The 17,394-nt window shown below is 38.7% G+C and overlaps 3 protein-coding genes across 5 annotated transcripts in view; 1 reads left to right on the forward strand and 2 right to left on the reverse strand.

Annotated features, from left to right (window-relative positions):
- LOC118415697 (inner ear-specific collagen-like) overlaps window positions 1–5,192 on the reverse strand; it is a 15,334-nt gene extending 10,142 nt beyond the window's left edge. Inside the window, exon 1 of the mRNA XM_035820445.1 lies at window positions 4,873–5,192. The gene's annotated coding sequence lies outside the window, so the exon portion shown is untranslated. The remainder of the gene's footprint in view (window positions 1–4,872) is intronic.
- LOC118415690 (gamma-secretase-activating protein-like) overlaps window positions 1–17,394 on the forward strand; it is a 47,967-nt gene that overhangs the window by 24,554 nt on the left and 6,019 nt on the right. For 2 of the 3 annotated variants that reach the window (XM_035820433.1, XM_035820432.1), the window contains exons 17-27: window positions 3,758–3,850; window positions 4,921–4,950; window positions 5,784–5,858; window positions 6,841–7,001; window positions 7,677–7,844; window positions 8,150–8,215; window positions 8,773–8,931; window positions 9,240–9,304; window positions 9,468–9,499; window positions 14,640–14,719; window positions 16,936–17,031. In XM_035820433.1, the coding sequence (XP_035676326.1) occupies window positions 3,758–3,850; window positions 4,921–4,950; window positions 5,784–5,858; window positions 6,841–7,001; window positions 7,677–7,844; window positions 8,150–8,215; window positions 8,773–8,931; window positions 9,240–9,304; window positions 9,468–9,499; window positions 14,640–14,719; window positions 16,936–17,031 (1,025 nt within the window). The remainder of the gene's footprint in view (window positions 1–3,757; window positions 3,851–4,920; window positions 4,951–5,783; window positions 5,859–6,840; window positions 7,002–7,676; window positions 7,845–8,149; window positions 8,216–8,772; window positions 8,932–9,239; window positions 9,305–9,467; window positions 9,500–14,639; window positions 14,720–16,935; window positions 17,032–17,394) is intronic. The other variant, XM_035820434.1, reaches the window with a different exon arrangement.
- LOC118415691 (insulin-like growth factor-binding protein complex acid labile subunit) lies at window positions 10,332–13,171 on the reverse strand. The gene has a single exon (XM_035820435.1). It carries the CDS (start codon window positions 12,997–12,999, stop codon window positions 10,828–10,830), a length of 2,172 nt encoding a protein of 723 aa, XP_035676328.1. The 5' UTR covers window positions 13,000–13,171; the 3' UTR covers window positions 10,332–10,827.

The raw sequence follows: 17,394 nt of genomic DNA on the forward strand, positions 1-17,394 counted from the left end.
TTGATGATTTCCCCAAGGTGTGAGACCTTAGCGTTCAAGTCTGGTTGGACGACCACAGACTTCTCATCTGTAAGATGTGCAAATGAAAGTTAATTTGTACTTATCCTTGGCAGGGTTGAACAAGTTTTCTAAAATCCACTTGTCCTATCGGGCAAGCACATAAAAAATGTACTTGCCCGAACCAATTTTTCACTTGCCCAAAATTCAAATGTCACTGTTACTAGTACATGTATATGCATTTTCACTTCCAGCAATGGAATTCTTTGTAGACAATTGCTTGATGTCATGACTATAAAAAGTAACAAGTATATCAAAATTGCACTAAAATCAATGGAAAAATCTTACTTGCCCGATCGGACAAGTGGGGTAGGACATGCACTTGCCCGAACAGCACTTTCACTTGCCCTGGACAATAGGGCGAGTGGACTTGTTTATCCCTGATCCTTGGTAGGATTTTCAATGCACAGCTGTCTCCAGGACCCGTTTTGACAGAACCCATCCGTCAAAAAGATCTGAACAATTGATTGATGAAAATTTATCATTTTATCATTTCAACATTTTTCATAACTTGAAAATTGCATTAAAAAACTAAAATTATTAAACATACATGTACCAAAGTTGAAGAAAACAAACTACAATAATTGTAACTGGGGTGGAAGATAGGAGACACCTTACCTTGGTATGATTTTCAGTTTTAAGTTTTGAAGAAAAGTTGGGAAAACAAATTGTTAAGTCCCAAAAATCAGAACTTCAGTACATGAAATAGATAAAATGTGTTTTCAGTAGCGTAAAATGATAGATGAAGGAAAATCAACATGGGCTCCCAAACAATGGCCCTACATTAACAGAAATGATAGATCTTGATATTACAATAACAGCAATTGTTTGTATTGAAAATATAGATGAACTCTTAAATGCTGATGTAGATACACCTGTAATGTCTGTTTCATTACAGACATCGAAGTTGGCCAAAAAAGTATCAGAAACTAGTGGGTGGCCTTGTTAGCTCATCTGCCAGCCATCACGGCCAAGTTCCAGGCATTTGTAAGCTGTTAACCTTGTTGGATTTTATAGGGTTGAGATCTAAAGTCGGCTATTTCACTCCCCCTGGGTTCACTGTTTGCTTGTACTGCTGATGTTCCTTTCCCAAGTAAACCTTAAAACCTGTAAAGAGGCTGACCCTTCGATAGTGTTTGATTCTGAATTCCTTCCAAGATTGGTTGAACCTAGACTAGTAAGCATTTTGATGTTGCACCTGTCACTGTTACTTATACCTTGAAGGTTATGTTTTGGCTTCCTTTTGTGTGTGTGTGTGTGTGTGTGTGTGTGTGTGTGTGTCTGTGGACAGCATAACTTAAAGAGTTGTGGATCAATCTAAATATTATAATTTAATCATATTGTTTCAATGGGTAGGGGTCAAGAAATGGAGGTCAAGTTCAACAATGGACCTTATAGCAGCTCTATGTAGTACTGCAGCACAAATTCCGTTTTTGATAATCTCAGTAATCTAGTTTACCAGTCAGTATCTTATTTAAGGCTACAGCAAGTAAATTTTATGGATGACATCCTCTGCAGACTGCAAAAATAATGAGATAAGGCGGAAAAAAACAAGATGGGCAAAAAAAACAAGATGGCAAATTTTCAAAATAGACGTTGTAACAAGACTTGAAGTGACAAAATATGGCATCACAGCCAACAAGGCATTCATTCCTGTATTTAAGAAGTGCACCAATGTAGTTAAAGTGACACTAGTATGGTAGACTAGTATCATTAACCATGTTGGCAACTACACTCATAGCTTCCATAGTTGTGCCACTTTTACAACTATCTAATAGTATCAAGTTGCACCTCTGCAACTACAGTCAATGCTACACAGTCTCTAGTGTCAATTCTACATTTAATGATTAGGTTACAACACAACCTTTACCCATTTTCGTCTATCCGGCCTTCCCTTAAGAAGAAAAAAATTCTTGTTTTTTTTTTCTGAAATCAGGCGAAAATTAATGAGCGCGCGGATGTCATCCATAAAATTTACTTGCTGTGGCCTAAACCAAAAAGACACACATGCACGCACACATGTGCGCACACACACAAATGCTCAGACACACAAAAGAAATGGAACTGCTACCTTAGCCTATGTCAAGAATGGAGAAAATGGCAAAAAACAGAGCTATGCAAAATGAATCCTTTGGAGTACATGTATATGACATGCACCCGCAGCTGCAGTACTCTTTAGTAAGATGTAATACTATATACTATACATGTAGTACGTACATAAAGGAAGTTGACTGAGAAGAAGAGAGATGTAGCTCACCTATGGTCACACATGGATCTGCAAGTCGTCTTCCCTATATTTTATAGGACAGTGTCGTCCTAACAAGAAATGTTATGCCCAGTGGGTAGTAATCAGTAACCAGACTTTTTGCTGAACTGTTCAAGGATTCTATCCTGTCTTGTTTGGTCAGATGGTAGCCACAGAGTCTAATGATGTTTGCCTCAATGTCAAAGGCCTCGATCATGAACTTGAAAGGATCATGATGTGCAAACTTGTTAGCAGAAGCCTCGCATATCTGGGATTTATACCTGGGGAGCGTCCATTGTATAATAAAGGGTTAGGGTACAGGTTATACAAAGCTCTTGCTCATATTCATAATCAGTGATTACAGTTAACTGGAGGAAAGCAGCTTTTCAGACAAATAAGACATCTACAATGATGCTAGAACTGTACAACAAGGAAATGCAGGCCTGTTGTGATTCTTTAACCCTTTCCTGGCCTAACCAGAATGGAATACAAACTTTGTGGGTAGTTCTAATAAGAATTTAAATACAGGCCTTCTTCCTATGCTGATAAGAAAATATTGTACAACATGTAAAGTCAACTGTATCATTTGATTGCAGCATGTCTAAAACAGAAATATGTATGGAAACAGGAAAATGGATTTGGATTTGGCAACACAGAAATGAATATGACCGTATCTGTATCAGGTCTCATTCTAAGGCCCTGGTTAATGAAATGAATGGATTAAAGCCAAGACACTGTCCAACATGTCACCTCTGGTGATCTAATAAATCTACTTGGACCACAATATTGACTCCTTTAGAAGACCCCTGTTTATCTTACCCCTGTTCCCAGGAAACCTGGCTTGACTGCCAAAATAAACAGTCAATGACTTTTGCCACTTGCCCAAAGTTTTTGGCATTTCTCAGTAGCATTGCCTGGTAATGGTACGAAGAAAAGTAGGATTATGTTTTTGTTAACTGTCTCTTTAAAGAGGATTTTTGAAAGAAAGAAAAATTATATCAAGAAGCTTAAGCCATAAATTATTTATTATATTCTTCTCTCTGGTTGTTAATTTAATTGTAACTGGACTGGACATTCAAAAAATGATACAATGATTATATTTTCTTGTGCTATCATCAAACTGAACAACCATGTTAGAATTGTATGAAAGAGTCCTTTTTCCTCAGCAATTTCAGGGCTGATGTCTTGTACTTGAATCAATGTTACATGGTATTCAACTGGTTTCTCCTACAAGAAATTCTGATGTACATGTTCGTTAAGTGCATTCATCATTAGACTGCATTCATCACATTACATTCATCATTCATTTAGTAATCTAAAAAGTACATTACACATAGTTAGATAAATGATACAGTGTACAGTTAACAGTGAACAAAATCTTCTGGAACATTAACAATAACTTTCAAGTTTGCTTAGTATAAAACATGCTGTTTATTGTTTGTCCTCCACCTGCAGATGACTACATCCTGGTATTTTCACCTGGCCAGCTGTTGCACCTGCTGAATGTTGCAGCTGAGTTTGAACCCTGCCACCACATCGTCTGGCACGGTAAGTCACAGGTTTGATCTAGCGCTCATGTCATTGGTGTGAATGGACATGGTTATTGCTCTGCCTGGTTCACCTTTATCCGAGGGTAACCTATATTCGTCGTTTGTAAGAAACATATTTAGGGATATGAAGTCGACGGACGTCAGTTTCAAATAGGAACATTTTTAAAAATATTGCAAATTTGAAACCACTGTCAGCAGACTTAATACTCCTAAATGTGCTGTTTTAAAGACAACGAATAAATGTCACCCCACGGATAAAGCTGAACTGTCTAGCGTTACATCTATTAACTTTCTTATGATTTCAGTCAGTAGGATGCATTTGTTTGAAATTTTCGTTAAATGATTGGATAGCATAATATATTAAAGAGGGTATGGATGGATTGTTATGATATTTGGTATACAATGTACATGTACGTACAAAAAAAATGATAACTTTTTTGGGCCATCTGGTGACTTTACTTGGAACTGCCATATACTTACTTTAGTTTTTTTAAATCTTGTTTTGCACCTTTTTATCTTTATCTTATACCTTTTAGTAACCAAAAGGTATACCAAACACAGAATGTCAATATAAGCTTTAATATACATGAATAGAGCCAGCCGCTGCCAGGTGTTACGTAGCGCTAGTTCACCTTTATTCAAGGGATAACTTTTATTCGTTTTCATTAAAAACGGGGTATTTTGGAATATAAAGTTGATGGACAGCGGTTTCAAACTGCAATATTTCCAAAATTCCAATGTTGCATTTTGAAATCACCAGGCAGTTCTGCTTACTTGGTTGATGATCCTAAATACCATTTCAACAGATATGCTGTAGGATACCTTGCAGATAAAGGTGAACTAGAGTTGATGCAAAAGAGACTGATGAGAATGAATTTTCACGTAAACAGTCATAAAAAAATAAAGAAAAACCAAGTCTATACTGGAAATCATTATCATACAGGCATGTAAATTATTGTTTTACATACCTGCAACACGTTACACAACACAAAATAACTCAACACAATACATCAGACCCACCTTGTGACTGTATGAATCCTGATTCTCTGCTTTCTTTGCCTACTTTAGTTGTAAGTGCTGCTACTAATGTTAACGGAGGTGAGCTGAATGAAGTCCCTGCTCTTCTGACCATGACTAATGTGAACTTTGCACTCATGATTACGTCCCTTTCATGTCACTTTTGTTGCACTTGTCCCTGTCGCAACCTTTCCTCACATACAGTCCATTGTTCAGTACGTGCCTACAAAAATGTACATGCTCTGCAAACATTGTGATTAAAGCATGCTACAGTAGTAGAGAACCTATAAACTCTGCATTAAAAGTAAAAGAATAACAACACCAATGGTCTGCCGTTGACTTTGTTTGAACTGCATGTTTGCATGTTGTGTCACGTACATGCACATGTAATATTATTTTATTTGCATGTACTTTGCCTGACAAATGTTGTTGGGTCTTTAAATGTAGACTGATGAACAGCCAGTATGCCTAAACTCCAATCTTTTCTCATGACCTCATGAGGTGAAGTTCATTATGTAAATTTTGGTATATTCCTTAGCTTGTATTAACTAAGGGGAGATATATGTGGTCAATGAACAATTCAAAACTAAGTATCTTGATTTCTTTTTTTTTCCTATAACGTTACATGTATGTAAGGATATAATTTTTGTGCTCAAACAGAAAAACAAATTTGACTCTTTTGCCTTTTTTTTTCGTCAGAGGGCCATGCTGGGGGTTGGTTATATATTTTTTCTATGATTTTTTAAAAAATTTTAAAAGGCTTTTCATTTTTCCCTTTTAATCTACATAGAACATACAGTCTCTGCATTTGGTAATATTATGATATAATGATATTATCATGAATATTGATGATTCTGTCATTGTAACCTTTTAAGATTGTACTTGACATTCAGAAATCCCACCTCCCCACACAGGGCATGGTGTTCCAAACCTTCCGTCACCTTCAACAGACGGACGTTCCCTAACAACTTTCTTGAGGGAGCGTGCAGGTATGTGCAATGTGTATATGTACATATTCAATGGACTATTAAGGTGTGTAAGTAAGGATATCTTTCACCTTGAGTAAATGGGCGTATCCATGCATGTTTCCATACTGTTTGTACACCATGTTTAAAGTTCGATAGAGGCTGGCATTCCCTGCCATAGGCGGACAGTTAAGACATGCAAGAGTAGTAACGTTAGATGTATTGCCTGCTTGCTTAAGATGTAGTGACTTCTTAAGCAACTGTTGCATGCATGGAGAATGGATTAGTCCAAGGACACTTCTGTATAATGGCATTGATTTAAATCAGCCCAAAGCTCACATTTATTCTGAATGCAGTTTCTTGGTTATGGTACACTGTGTAGGAGCAAGTTCTGTACAGTTGTAACATTTTTAGTCTTAAGCATAAAATTAGTTTGGTCTAAGGAATGGCTGTTAGAAACAATGAAGGTGTCTTAAAATTGTTTCAAAACTGGAGGCTATATTACTGTGACATAATACTAGCAGTTATCTAAACTAGCTATAAGGTAGAAAAATGAGTGGACTTTTGACAAATAATAAAGTATAGTCTAGAGTGGGGAAATACAGGTTTTTAAAATCTACATTTGACGCAGTAACTTACATTTGTACACCATTAGTCTTTACAAACTATACCATAGATACTGTCTGACCTGGTGGTATACATTGATATGCAAACTCAAACTAGATAGACTTGATATTACATGTATTGTGAATTGATGTCTGGATGAACATTCTAGTACATTACTGTAATATAGAAGACTAAGCTACATGTATCTCAATTTATTTATTTTTTATGTATGATTTTTATTGTTGACCTTTTTGGAGTCATGATCATTTTGATCGTTTCTTGTAATGTTGTGTTATCGTATGTTGAAAACAGTAGGCAACATATATGTGCTGATAAAATGAAAAAAAAAATGATACTGTCATGTCTGAACTTTACCCAATCTGCATGTGTTATACCCCAGGGCTATGTGTGTACGACTGTAGACAGGACATCGCATACAGAGTGTCTGTGAGTAAGGAGGGGTTTGCGGATGTGTTTGCGGGATGTTATCTGCCCAGCACCAGGCTAGCCATCATGCACTATGCTGCTGTCCACCACAAGGACTCTTCACTAGCCAAACTGGTAGGGAAAATATTTTTTTATTTTCTTAAGGTTTCCTCACCAGCTAAATTGGCATTTTAAGTCTTCATTGTTTTTTTATCAATGGATTTGTAAAGAACTGTTGATGAACAAATGCTACATAATTTTATGGACCATATGAATGACACCATTACTATTTGTATGAGGAACACTTGCATGTCTTAACCAAAGGGAACATTGCTATATGTACAGAGTAAGACATCAACATCTTTAAGATACTTCTTGCATGAATAACTATATCCCTTTTTAAAAGTAAAATTTTTGTATTTTTCATCATTATAGTTATCATGTATACAATGTACATAGAGATATTACCGGTGCAATGGCTGAGTGGGTAGAGTGTTCACCTTGCATTCGATAGGCCGTGAGTTCGATCCCCGGCCGAGTCATACCAAAGACTTTAAAAATGGTACATGCTGCTTTCTCTGCTTATCACTCAGCATTTGGGAAAGGGTATTGAAGTTGAACACACGCCACTACCAGTTGACTAGCCCCCCTGCTGTAGTGACTTCACAAAGTTGTGTGGCCCAGGGCTACTGAAACGGAGATGGGTGCCGCCCTCTGCGCCATCAGGCAGTCGCAAAATGGCAATTATTTGCCAGAACTGTATACAATTTTCATAAAGTTACTGACTCTTAGTAATGCATATACTTCCAGCTGGTAGGCAAGATGTGCAATGACATTGGCAGTCCAGAAGTGTCCGGCCTGCTGACCGAGTTCCTGGTCGGGACAACCTACAACGCCATGCGGAGACAACTGGACATGCGGATACTCCCCTTGCTTCAATTCACCTCAACTGAGACAGGGCGGGGTCAGTTGGAGAAGGTATGTTTTGACAAAGTCCTACACATTTAGCACAATGGCGAAAAATGTCTGAGTGTGGGCTTGAATAAAGTCTCTCTATGGGAACCATGAGTTTCCAGGCTTGTTCTCATTGAAATATAAAATGCTGTCGTCTGCCTTTACGTCTTGATATGGTGCAAATTATCGACAACATCACTGAACAATGCACTTTTTTGCTCTCAAGTGCAGTAGACTTTGAAAGTTTGTATCATCCAATTTGATGCCAGTTTTAAGAAGTGATGCCTTTACTGATATAATAGTTAACTGAAACATATTGTTTCATCCAGAATGAGAAAGGACAGCAGTTGGCCAGGATAACCTACAGCAGTTTGCGAGACATTGTTCAGATGAAGGTAATATATTCTGATGCAAAATCTTATTCTGTAAGTCTTAAAGCTTTCTAAGTTATATTCTGACTCGTCTGCAAGGTGAGGGTACAGACACTACTGGCGGTACAAACACTACTGGGGGTACAGACACTACAGGGGGTACGGACACTACTGGGGGTACAGACACTACTGGGGGTACGGACACTACTGGTGGTACAGACACTACTGGGGGTACAGACACTACTGGGGGTACGGACACTACAGGGGGTACGGACACTACTGGGGGTACGGACACTACTGGGGGTACGGACACTACTGGGGGTACAGACACTACTGGGGGTACGACACTACTGGGGGTACGGACACTATTGCCAGTACAGGCACTACTGGAGGTCAATGAATTTGGCAGGACAAAAATCTTCATTACAGGAACTTCAGTCAAGTCCTAGTCTTAGTTTTCTATGTTCACCTCTATTTGGAGATCATCATTGCTAGTCTTGTTATACATGTACTAGTAATTGATACAGTATCTTATAAGCTTTCGTTCCAATATCTGATGATTTGTTTACACTTCTGCATAGTATTCTAAAGTAGACAAGACCCAGTCTGACGGGAGCTTCTGGGAACACCTGCGGTACAACCTACAGAAACTGAGCATTGCTGACATGTGGCCGAGATTCAACACCACGTCACTCCAGCAACACATCACAGCAGCCAACCAGGAGGCTGCATTTGCTGACGTAATTAGTTTTAACCAATGAGGACAATTTGATACCATTTAGCAAGATAAAGCTATTTTACAGTCCTTTACATTCTTTAAGGTCTGACCAACCCTAACTACAAGCTTTAAGACCACCTCCCATCTTTAATTTAGGTTTCATATGAATGTCTGATTTGAATCAAGTGTAGAATTACATGTATACAAAGTGATGAATGGATGACAACTCCTTGCCATGAAACAGCAAAAGAAAATTGCGCATGTGGATGCTGATGTACATTACTTTTAGATTTATTATCCATTTATTCAATGACATTTGTTTCTTTACAGGACCTGGTAGAAGGAAGAGTTAGGTCATCATCTCTGCTAAAAAGAATATCAGATAGTGCCAGAAGGTAACATTATACATGTTGCTTTTGTTTTAATCTTCAAGACTAGTGTGGTGTTGATGATAATAATCGATATTCTAATATCATACAAGAGCAAACTCTGTTCAAACCTTGTTTATAGTTTAGATTGAAAACTTGATATGAATTTCATTTCATTTCATTTCTTCAGGGCATTTTCTGGATCATCCACACCAAGGAAAGGTCAGTGGACTGTGGTTTGTCTGAACCATCAATAATTATTCAAGAAATTGGTTTCCGGTTTAAGACTGTCTTTTTTTTACTTCATCTTGACAGTGTTTGTTTTTTTTGGACATACACTGTATATACATGTAAGTCTGTGAAAAGCTTGAATATTTTTTGAGTTAATCCTTTTTTTCTACTTTTTCTGCTCTTCAATGTTTCTATAGTTTTTACAGTGATACCAGGTTAGTGATATATCTACTGAACTTGTGCTTGGGCTAGTGTAAAGGCAACCGTTTCGGGTGCCCCATATGTCTCCTGTGCAGTTTTGATACTGTCAAACTGTATGTGCTGTGTGGCATCCTTACAAATTGTATATACACTGTTCTCAAAGTAGAATAGTTTGACCATAACATACATTTGTAGTTGCTTGAGTAACTGTTACCTCGTGTACAATCATGAACTAAAAACCTCTGCGAATGTTTTTCCATTACAGTATGTGACTACTAGTACATCGTATAGTGCTACCGCAAACTCAAAACCACTGCGAACACTCCATTACCACAAAGTTAAATCCCCATGACTTAGAATTTAGTATTTCATATATCATTTCACATTACTACTTACAACACTCTCTATGAACTTTTGATACATAAAATTCCATGATAATGATACCCCTATAATACAAACAATAATCAAGTTTTTAACTGTATAATCATGGTATTTTAAACCAAGAGACTGGCTGAAATAGGCAGGTGTAATATTAACCTCAATTGTCTTTATAATGATTCAGATTCTTTATGTTATACCATAATATTCTCAGTTCAGAGGGATCATATACACATGTATATATTTCCACAACCTTCGTGATCATAACAGTAGACCTTTTGTTACATTAAGGCACGTTTTTCCCATCCTTTTTTTCCCCGAAGTTCCAAGTTGCCCAGAGGACACATGTCTATGAACTTCTAAAACTTTTTACATTCTCCAGTATTTTCTTTGGCTGGAGTAACATAATGTAACATTGTCCTGAAATACCTGAAAGCTCAAATTCGGAACTCAATGTTGTGTAAAACTCAACACCACGAAAGACATTCAATTTGTCTTGGCTAACATTAAACATTTTGTATTTTGTTATATCAATACATTCTTTTGTACATGCATCATTCAAATCCAAGGTAGTGCTTTCTTTAAATGTTTTAGGTTCTAAATGTTTGAATACACATTGTTAAAAACTATCCAGCATTTAGTCCTCCAATTTTAATCTTAAAGTCAAGTCAAGGTAAGTTAAGGGTCAGGATACCCGGAACAAGTTGTGAGCAGGTGTTCTTCAAGAATTCACTTCTTGCTTAAGCCCCACCCTGCTCTGTCTGGTCATGCCCAGTGATTGTGACACTAGCTGATGCTTTACTGAAAACGACTGTGGGGACAGGGTCAGAGGAAGGATTCTGGGTCTTCCTCTTGCGCCAGATTGTGAGAATAATGGAGCAAACAAGGACAGTACCTGCTACTGCCCCGCACACAGAGCCAATGATAACGGATATGGACAAAGTGGGTGCAGATTCATCGTGACCGGCACTGCTTTCTGGTTTAGCACAAGGTGAAGTTACTGGTGCCACTGTACCAGTTATGGGAGTGGTTAACTGGACATGAACAGACAGAGTGACAGATGTAGAGCCAACAAAATTTGCAGCAATACAGCTGTACAGACCAGCATCTGCTGCATTAACATTGGTTATGGTGATGGTACCATTTGGGTCTACAGTCACTGTCCCACCTGACTCAACAGTTGCATTCAGTCCAGATGGGAGGGTGACTGTGATGTCTGGTGCAGGGATACCCGAAGCCTCACAGACCAAATGTAAAGTCTTCCCCTCTACAACTGTGTTATTGTCACTCTTTCCAAACATTGCTATTGTTGGCTCTTCACAGATCAGATCTTCAGGACGGATATCTTTAAGGTTTGCCCCACGGATGTTGCTTGGTCCTTCGCACATGATTTGGTTTTCAAATGAAGTAGAGTGCCAAGGAATCGACTCACTCATCACTTGCCTGAAAGGTAGCATCCTACAGTCACATTGCCAAGGATTGTTGTCGATTTCTACATTCAAGATTGGCGACAGTATTGCAAAAATCTCTGTACTTAGGACTGTAAGCCTATTTTCGTTCAATTCCAAGGTTTTTAGTGGTGAGGTTGAGTCAAAAGTTCCAGCCTGAATGTTGTTTATCTCGTTATGGGACAGCAAAAGTGCCTGCAGATTTCCCAGCCCTGTGAACGTGCCAGACCTGAGGCTTGTTAACTTGTTGTAATATAGGTTCAAGGTTTCAAGTTGTGGAGTTGAATCGAAAGTTCCTGCCTGAATGTTCTTGATCTCATTGAAGTTAAGGTAAAGCTCATTCAAGTCTCCCAGCCCTGTGAACGTGTCGGATCTTAGGTTTGATAGCTTGTTATGGTCCAAGAACATGGCCCTCAGTTTTGATGTTGGACTGAAAGTTCCAGCCTGAATGTCATTGATCTCATTATATGACAGGGTAAGGTACTTGAGGTTTTCCAGCCCTGTGAACATGCCAGATCTCAGGTTTGTTAACTTGTTATCGCTAAGGTCCAATGTTGTTCCCAGTTGTGTTGTTGGACTGAAAGTTCCAGCCTGAATGTCACTGATGTCATTAATATTCAGGTGGAGGTAACGTAAGTTTCCTAGCCCTGTAAACATGTCAGATCTGAGGGTTGTTAACTTGTTATAACTCATGTACAATGATCCTAGTTGTGGTGTGGAAATGAAAGTTCCAGCCTGAATGTCATTGATCGCGTTATGGGACAGGGAAAGTACTGTTAGATTTCCCAGTCCTGTGAACATATCAGATCTGAGGGTTGTTAAGTTATTGCCCAGGTACAAAGCTCTTAGTTGTGGTGTTGGAGTGAAAGTTCCTGCCTGAATGTCATTGATCTCATTATTGGCCAGCAAAAGGCGTTCCAAGTTTCCCAGCCCTGTAAACGTGTCAGCACGGAGGGTGGATAGGCGGTTAAAACTTAGACCCAAAACGATCAAATCTGACAAGTTATTGAAGGCGTGGCTGTTAATCGTGGCAATACTATTGTACCCTAGTTCCAGAACTCTCACACTCCAATACTGTGAGAAATCAGACTGATTCAATGTTGTGATCTGATTCCACTGCAAATAAAAGTATGTGATGCCTGTTGGTAGGTTCTGAGGCACACTGGTAAGGCCCTGTCTAGAGCAGATAGCGTCAGAACCTGTAACGCTGCAGGAAGCTTCTGTTGATCCAAATGCCATCAGGATGATCAGAAGGGATAACAGCATCCCTGGCAGCTTCTCACCCATGCTGTTTTCAGTGTGCCCTGATACAAGTAGAGGGCAAAGAAATGATTGATCTTTTTCCCAAAGAAGAAATTTATCTCTGTTAGCTGTCTCATCGGGTTGGTATTTTATTAATGCAATAATAGTTTTCTTTGGTACGTACACAATGAGCCATTCAAAAATTTTGTCTTTTTCTCTCATGTTGATTGGTAAAGTAATCTATCTAATGTTCTATCACCAGCTGCGTAGCAGCCAACCTCCCAGGCTCAATCAAGTGAGAAAGAGGGAGGAACAATTATTATAATTACTGTATTGTACAACTGGCCTGAATGCATTATGGTCATGAAAAAATCATATTTCAGATGAAAACAGTCTGGTATGACCAAAAAAAAAATCTATAAAACAACACAAGTCATCTATGGGAAAAATGCATGTTTCAAAAGTGACTTTGAAGTCACTACGTTGTCACATTTTAGCTCATGTTAGGGACGTCACAGACTTTTACAGAAATCCTCAACATGTATTTCAAAAATCGTTTTGCACAATTTATCTGGATGATTATCTTTCTGAATAAGCAGAAGAGTATTGAATGCAAAGCAAATTACAGATGAAGACTTACCCCGAGACAACGTCCGGAAGAAATGTACCGGCTGAAATGCTCAGGTGTAACTTAAGAATGAAGACCTTCTGGGCATGAATGTATACAAATGTAGCTAGCCTGCCTTACAGGTGTGCTGTACTGGCCTAGTCTAGCTAAGCAATGGCCTTTTTATAATGAATGAAATTTCTAATTAATTATTAAGCCATACCAAAGCTAAGGTAACTGAATCCCACCCTGTAAAAATTCCTCCAGCGCACTAATTAGCCTGGATGCACAGGCAACAATCCCAGTACCAATTAACTATAGGCAATCCTGGGAGCTTTGGATGGGATGGTTTCCAGACTACAGGGTAGCGTTTATGCCATCCCAGTTTTTTTCTATCGTCAACATCAAGAGTCAAAATTGTCTTTTATAAAATTGTCTCCAGGACCTTGTCTGCATTAAATTTGCACTTAGAAGAATGTCTGCCCATTAAAATGCAAAGGCTTTATTGATTCATGACAATTTTTTTTAATACAACTTGGAATTAAAAAGTGACATGCAAGTGCTATCATGTAACAAGCTGCGTTTTGTAGTATTCACACAGCTATGCTGCTGTTGCATGTCTGAAACTATTTTAGTATGTTTATTGGTGGTTGTATAAGCAGCATATCAGGTGTAGTACCTTAGTACAAACAATGTACACAGTTATGTATTTAGTTATGCAACCTGTTGTTTTGCTATGTGGATCAAATACCATACATTGTTTGTATATCAAGAGCTAGAGGGTCGTACCTTAGCTTGGTCACATTGTGAGAGGATGCATTCATAATTTTCGTTGGAATCATGAAAGCTGAAGCCCCATTGATGAATATACAATCGTATAACATTATATGATACAGGTGTTAGCCATTGGTATCAAACCTCTTGTACTTGCAAACGAAAGAAGATAATCAAGACATACAGTTTGCATGGCTATTAAATACAAACTAACTAACAAACAAACAAACCGCAGCAAAGCCACATTGTATAGCCATTGAAAGAGCATTACGCTTTGTCTCAAGTATCGTTCTTTGAGTTCAACCTGATTCACCTCTACTGGTGTATGTACATGTTTACACATGTAGATGTAGCCTGAGTACGCTGTAGGCAGTATCATTTGTATAGCAATTTTTCAGCTCTCTACGTAAAGCTGCTGTATAAATGTATAATAGAATGCTGAAGAAATCCCTTCATTATCATCTTATCTCTAACACTTCAGGTTCCTTGGGAAGCTATGCAGTGCTCACCTTCCTGAATGCTGCTGAGAGAGACTTGGAACAGGACCGGGTGGTGGGGATGGTAAGTAGGACCTTGAGTATGACATCACCTTGTTTGTAGCGGTACACAATGTAAACAAGCCTAATAATAATAAGCCAAGCTGGCTGTGAAACAAATAAATCATTCTCTCTCTCTCTCTCTCTCTCTCTCTCTCTCTCTCTCTCTCTCTCTCTCTCTCTCTCTCTCTCTCTCTCTCTCTCTCTCTCTTTTTGATGTTTGATTGTTCGACTGTCTACAGGCTTTATACATCAGATTCATTTGTCAAATGATCACTTCTTCCCAATGGCATACAAATGTCTTAGAGTACTTGAATTTGGTGACTGCAACATCTACACATCAGAAAAAAAATAAAATGGAAGTTCCGATGTAGTCTACAAAACACTAGCACAGTGGGGGCATCTTTGCTGGATCGTTTTAAAGTTAGAACACTTGTAGACAGATGTGCAAAGGTTTAAGGTGTGACGAGTTTTTCAGTGTAATAGAACCATCTGCTCTCGCGCTGTGTCCCTGCAATGCTGGTGTGTTATGCCGAAGGGCAGTTATACCGGTTATATAGATACATTTACTATCAGGGCTCCTTTACTTGCTCTTGGAGGTGGCACAAAATCTACAATCATGTATTATCATTTTGAGGTCTTGTGCAAGACATCTGACAAATGACTTGACTGACTATGTACCAAATTTAAATACCAACTGAAAGACAATCTATCCATGCAGGCCATCTCAAGTTGCTGCATTTGACAGACAGACAGACAGACACACGAATGCTACAGAAAACATAATCTTGTTAGTAACGTTAACATTTTCAAGAGTTTTTACTGCAATATTGTGCTCTCACCTTTTTGAAGTTAGGCTCCCTTCATTTGAAATATCCTCTCTCAGTGACAAAGAAAAGGCTCTTCTTCTCCGACCATGAAAAGTGAAGCTCTTCGTAAAGTAAAGAAGCCTAGGGCTTGAGCTAACGATGAAAGTTATGGGCGTTGACTGACAAGTTCAGGCCTCTCAAGCCTCTTGCACACGATAACACAGGTGCTAATAGCCTCCATAGCAGGCTCTCTGGGGCCTTTTATCCATCATTTATTATCTCGTAATACACTTTTGCCGGCCATTTCTTTTTGTACTGGTTCGCTTGACTGCTGGCCCCATAGTCAATGACCCAGTACAAAAAGAAATGGCTGGCAAAAGTGTATTATTACAAAAAAAAAGGCGCCAGGGAGCCTGCTATGGAGGCTAGGTGCTAACAGGTAACAAAGAACTTTCTTGTCCAAGGCTATACAGTCATGTATACAACACACACCTGACCAAACAACTCTATCCTACAATATCTTATCAGGGTACTTTCATTTAAAAGTTCAAGGGGGCTGGATAAATTGTTCTGTTTTTATTACAGGGAACAGATGTGTGAAAAGTTCAATGCTATTGTATATCATGATGAAGGAAAACTTGTTGCTTGATATAGCTTGTATTGTAGACATGGAATTTCCTGGGTTAGAATTTGACTGTCCTCAATTGACCTTGAATTTTGTTTGCATGGTTATGCTTAATTTGTGTTTTTCATTCAACACAAGCGCACACGAGAATCAATTTGTTAAGTTACACAAACTACACCAAATGTTTGAGTAGGTGTTGTGCAGGTGTTCTAACAGTGACCTAACAAAGCATCTGTCTGTGCTTTTCTGCCAATAAGCAAATACATGTAGATGCCACCTAAACATTGAAAATAAAGGTACAATGTTAAGTGCTATAATAGCCTTTTTAGATAGTAGATACATGTAGTAGATCCTTTTAGCCACTGGCTGAGTTAGGAAGATGCTTTCCAGTTTAGGCCACTCTTTCAATTACCGGACGGTCATTCCAAGCTTATGCAGACAATCCAGAGCCTAATGTAGTTATGTACTGCAGGCCGCAGGGGCAGTGGGTTTAATGTTATCCACTGTGTCAAAGGCTGGATATTGGAAGGTATAGCCCAACCCTCCCAACTAAAGTCAGGTACCCACTTTTACACCTGAGCAGAGCAAGGACATTATATAATGTCCTTAAGTGGAGTGAGGAAAGCTGTGTTAACTGCCTCTCCCAAGGACACAACTTATAGCCGGAAATGCCAAGAATCTAACCCGTTACAATTACATTCTTGGCACAAGTAATTAAAAATGGACCATGGATTGGGCCCTCCAAAAACTGGGACTCTTTGATGTCTATTTGTTGTGAGTGACTGATGTATTGTTCTCGACACACAGACAGTGGAACAGCTGACTGATCATCTGTCCCGCCACCTACCCAGGGAGACCAGGGTCAAGGTCTTCAACGTGGCCAGGGAGTTTGTCAGCTGTCAGGTGAGGAAACACCTTAATTGATTGAGTTTTACTCCGGGAGTATTTCAGCAATATTCTGGACAATGTGTGGGTATACCAGCTTGTTACATGTAATGATACAACCAATGTATCGCTACAGGAAATTGAGTCATATATTTTGAAGTAGCCAGTATATGCATGCTTACATTCTTTTATTCATTTATTTATCTATCTTTGTTTTTTTTCTGTTCAGCACGCACAGCCAGTGCTGCCCAACTAGCCTGTGGTTATTGCAAAGGGCTAGCCCTGCTGACAAAAACAGGGACAATACAAATGGAATTTGACAAGAACAGGATACTTGTCAATAAAAACACTCTCAATACATTAAAAAATAACTTTTATGTA

The sequence above is a fragment of the Branchiostoma floridae genome, chromosome 5 (genome assembly GCF_000003815.2).
Source record: "Branchiostoma floridae strain S238N-H82 chromosome 5, Bfl_VNyyK, whole genome shotgun sequence".
NCBI classification, from domain to species: domain Eukaryota; kingdom Metazoa; phylum Chordata; class Leptocardii; order Amphioxiformes; family Branchiostomatidae; genus Branchiostoma; species Branchiostoma floridae.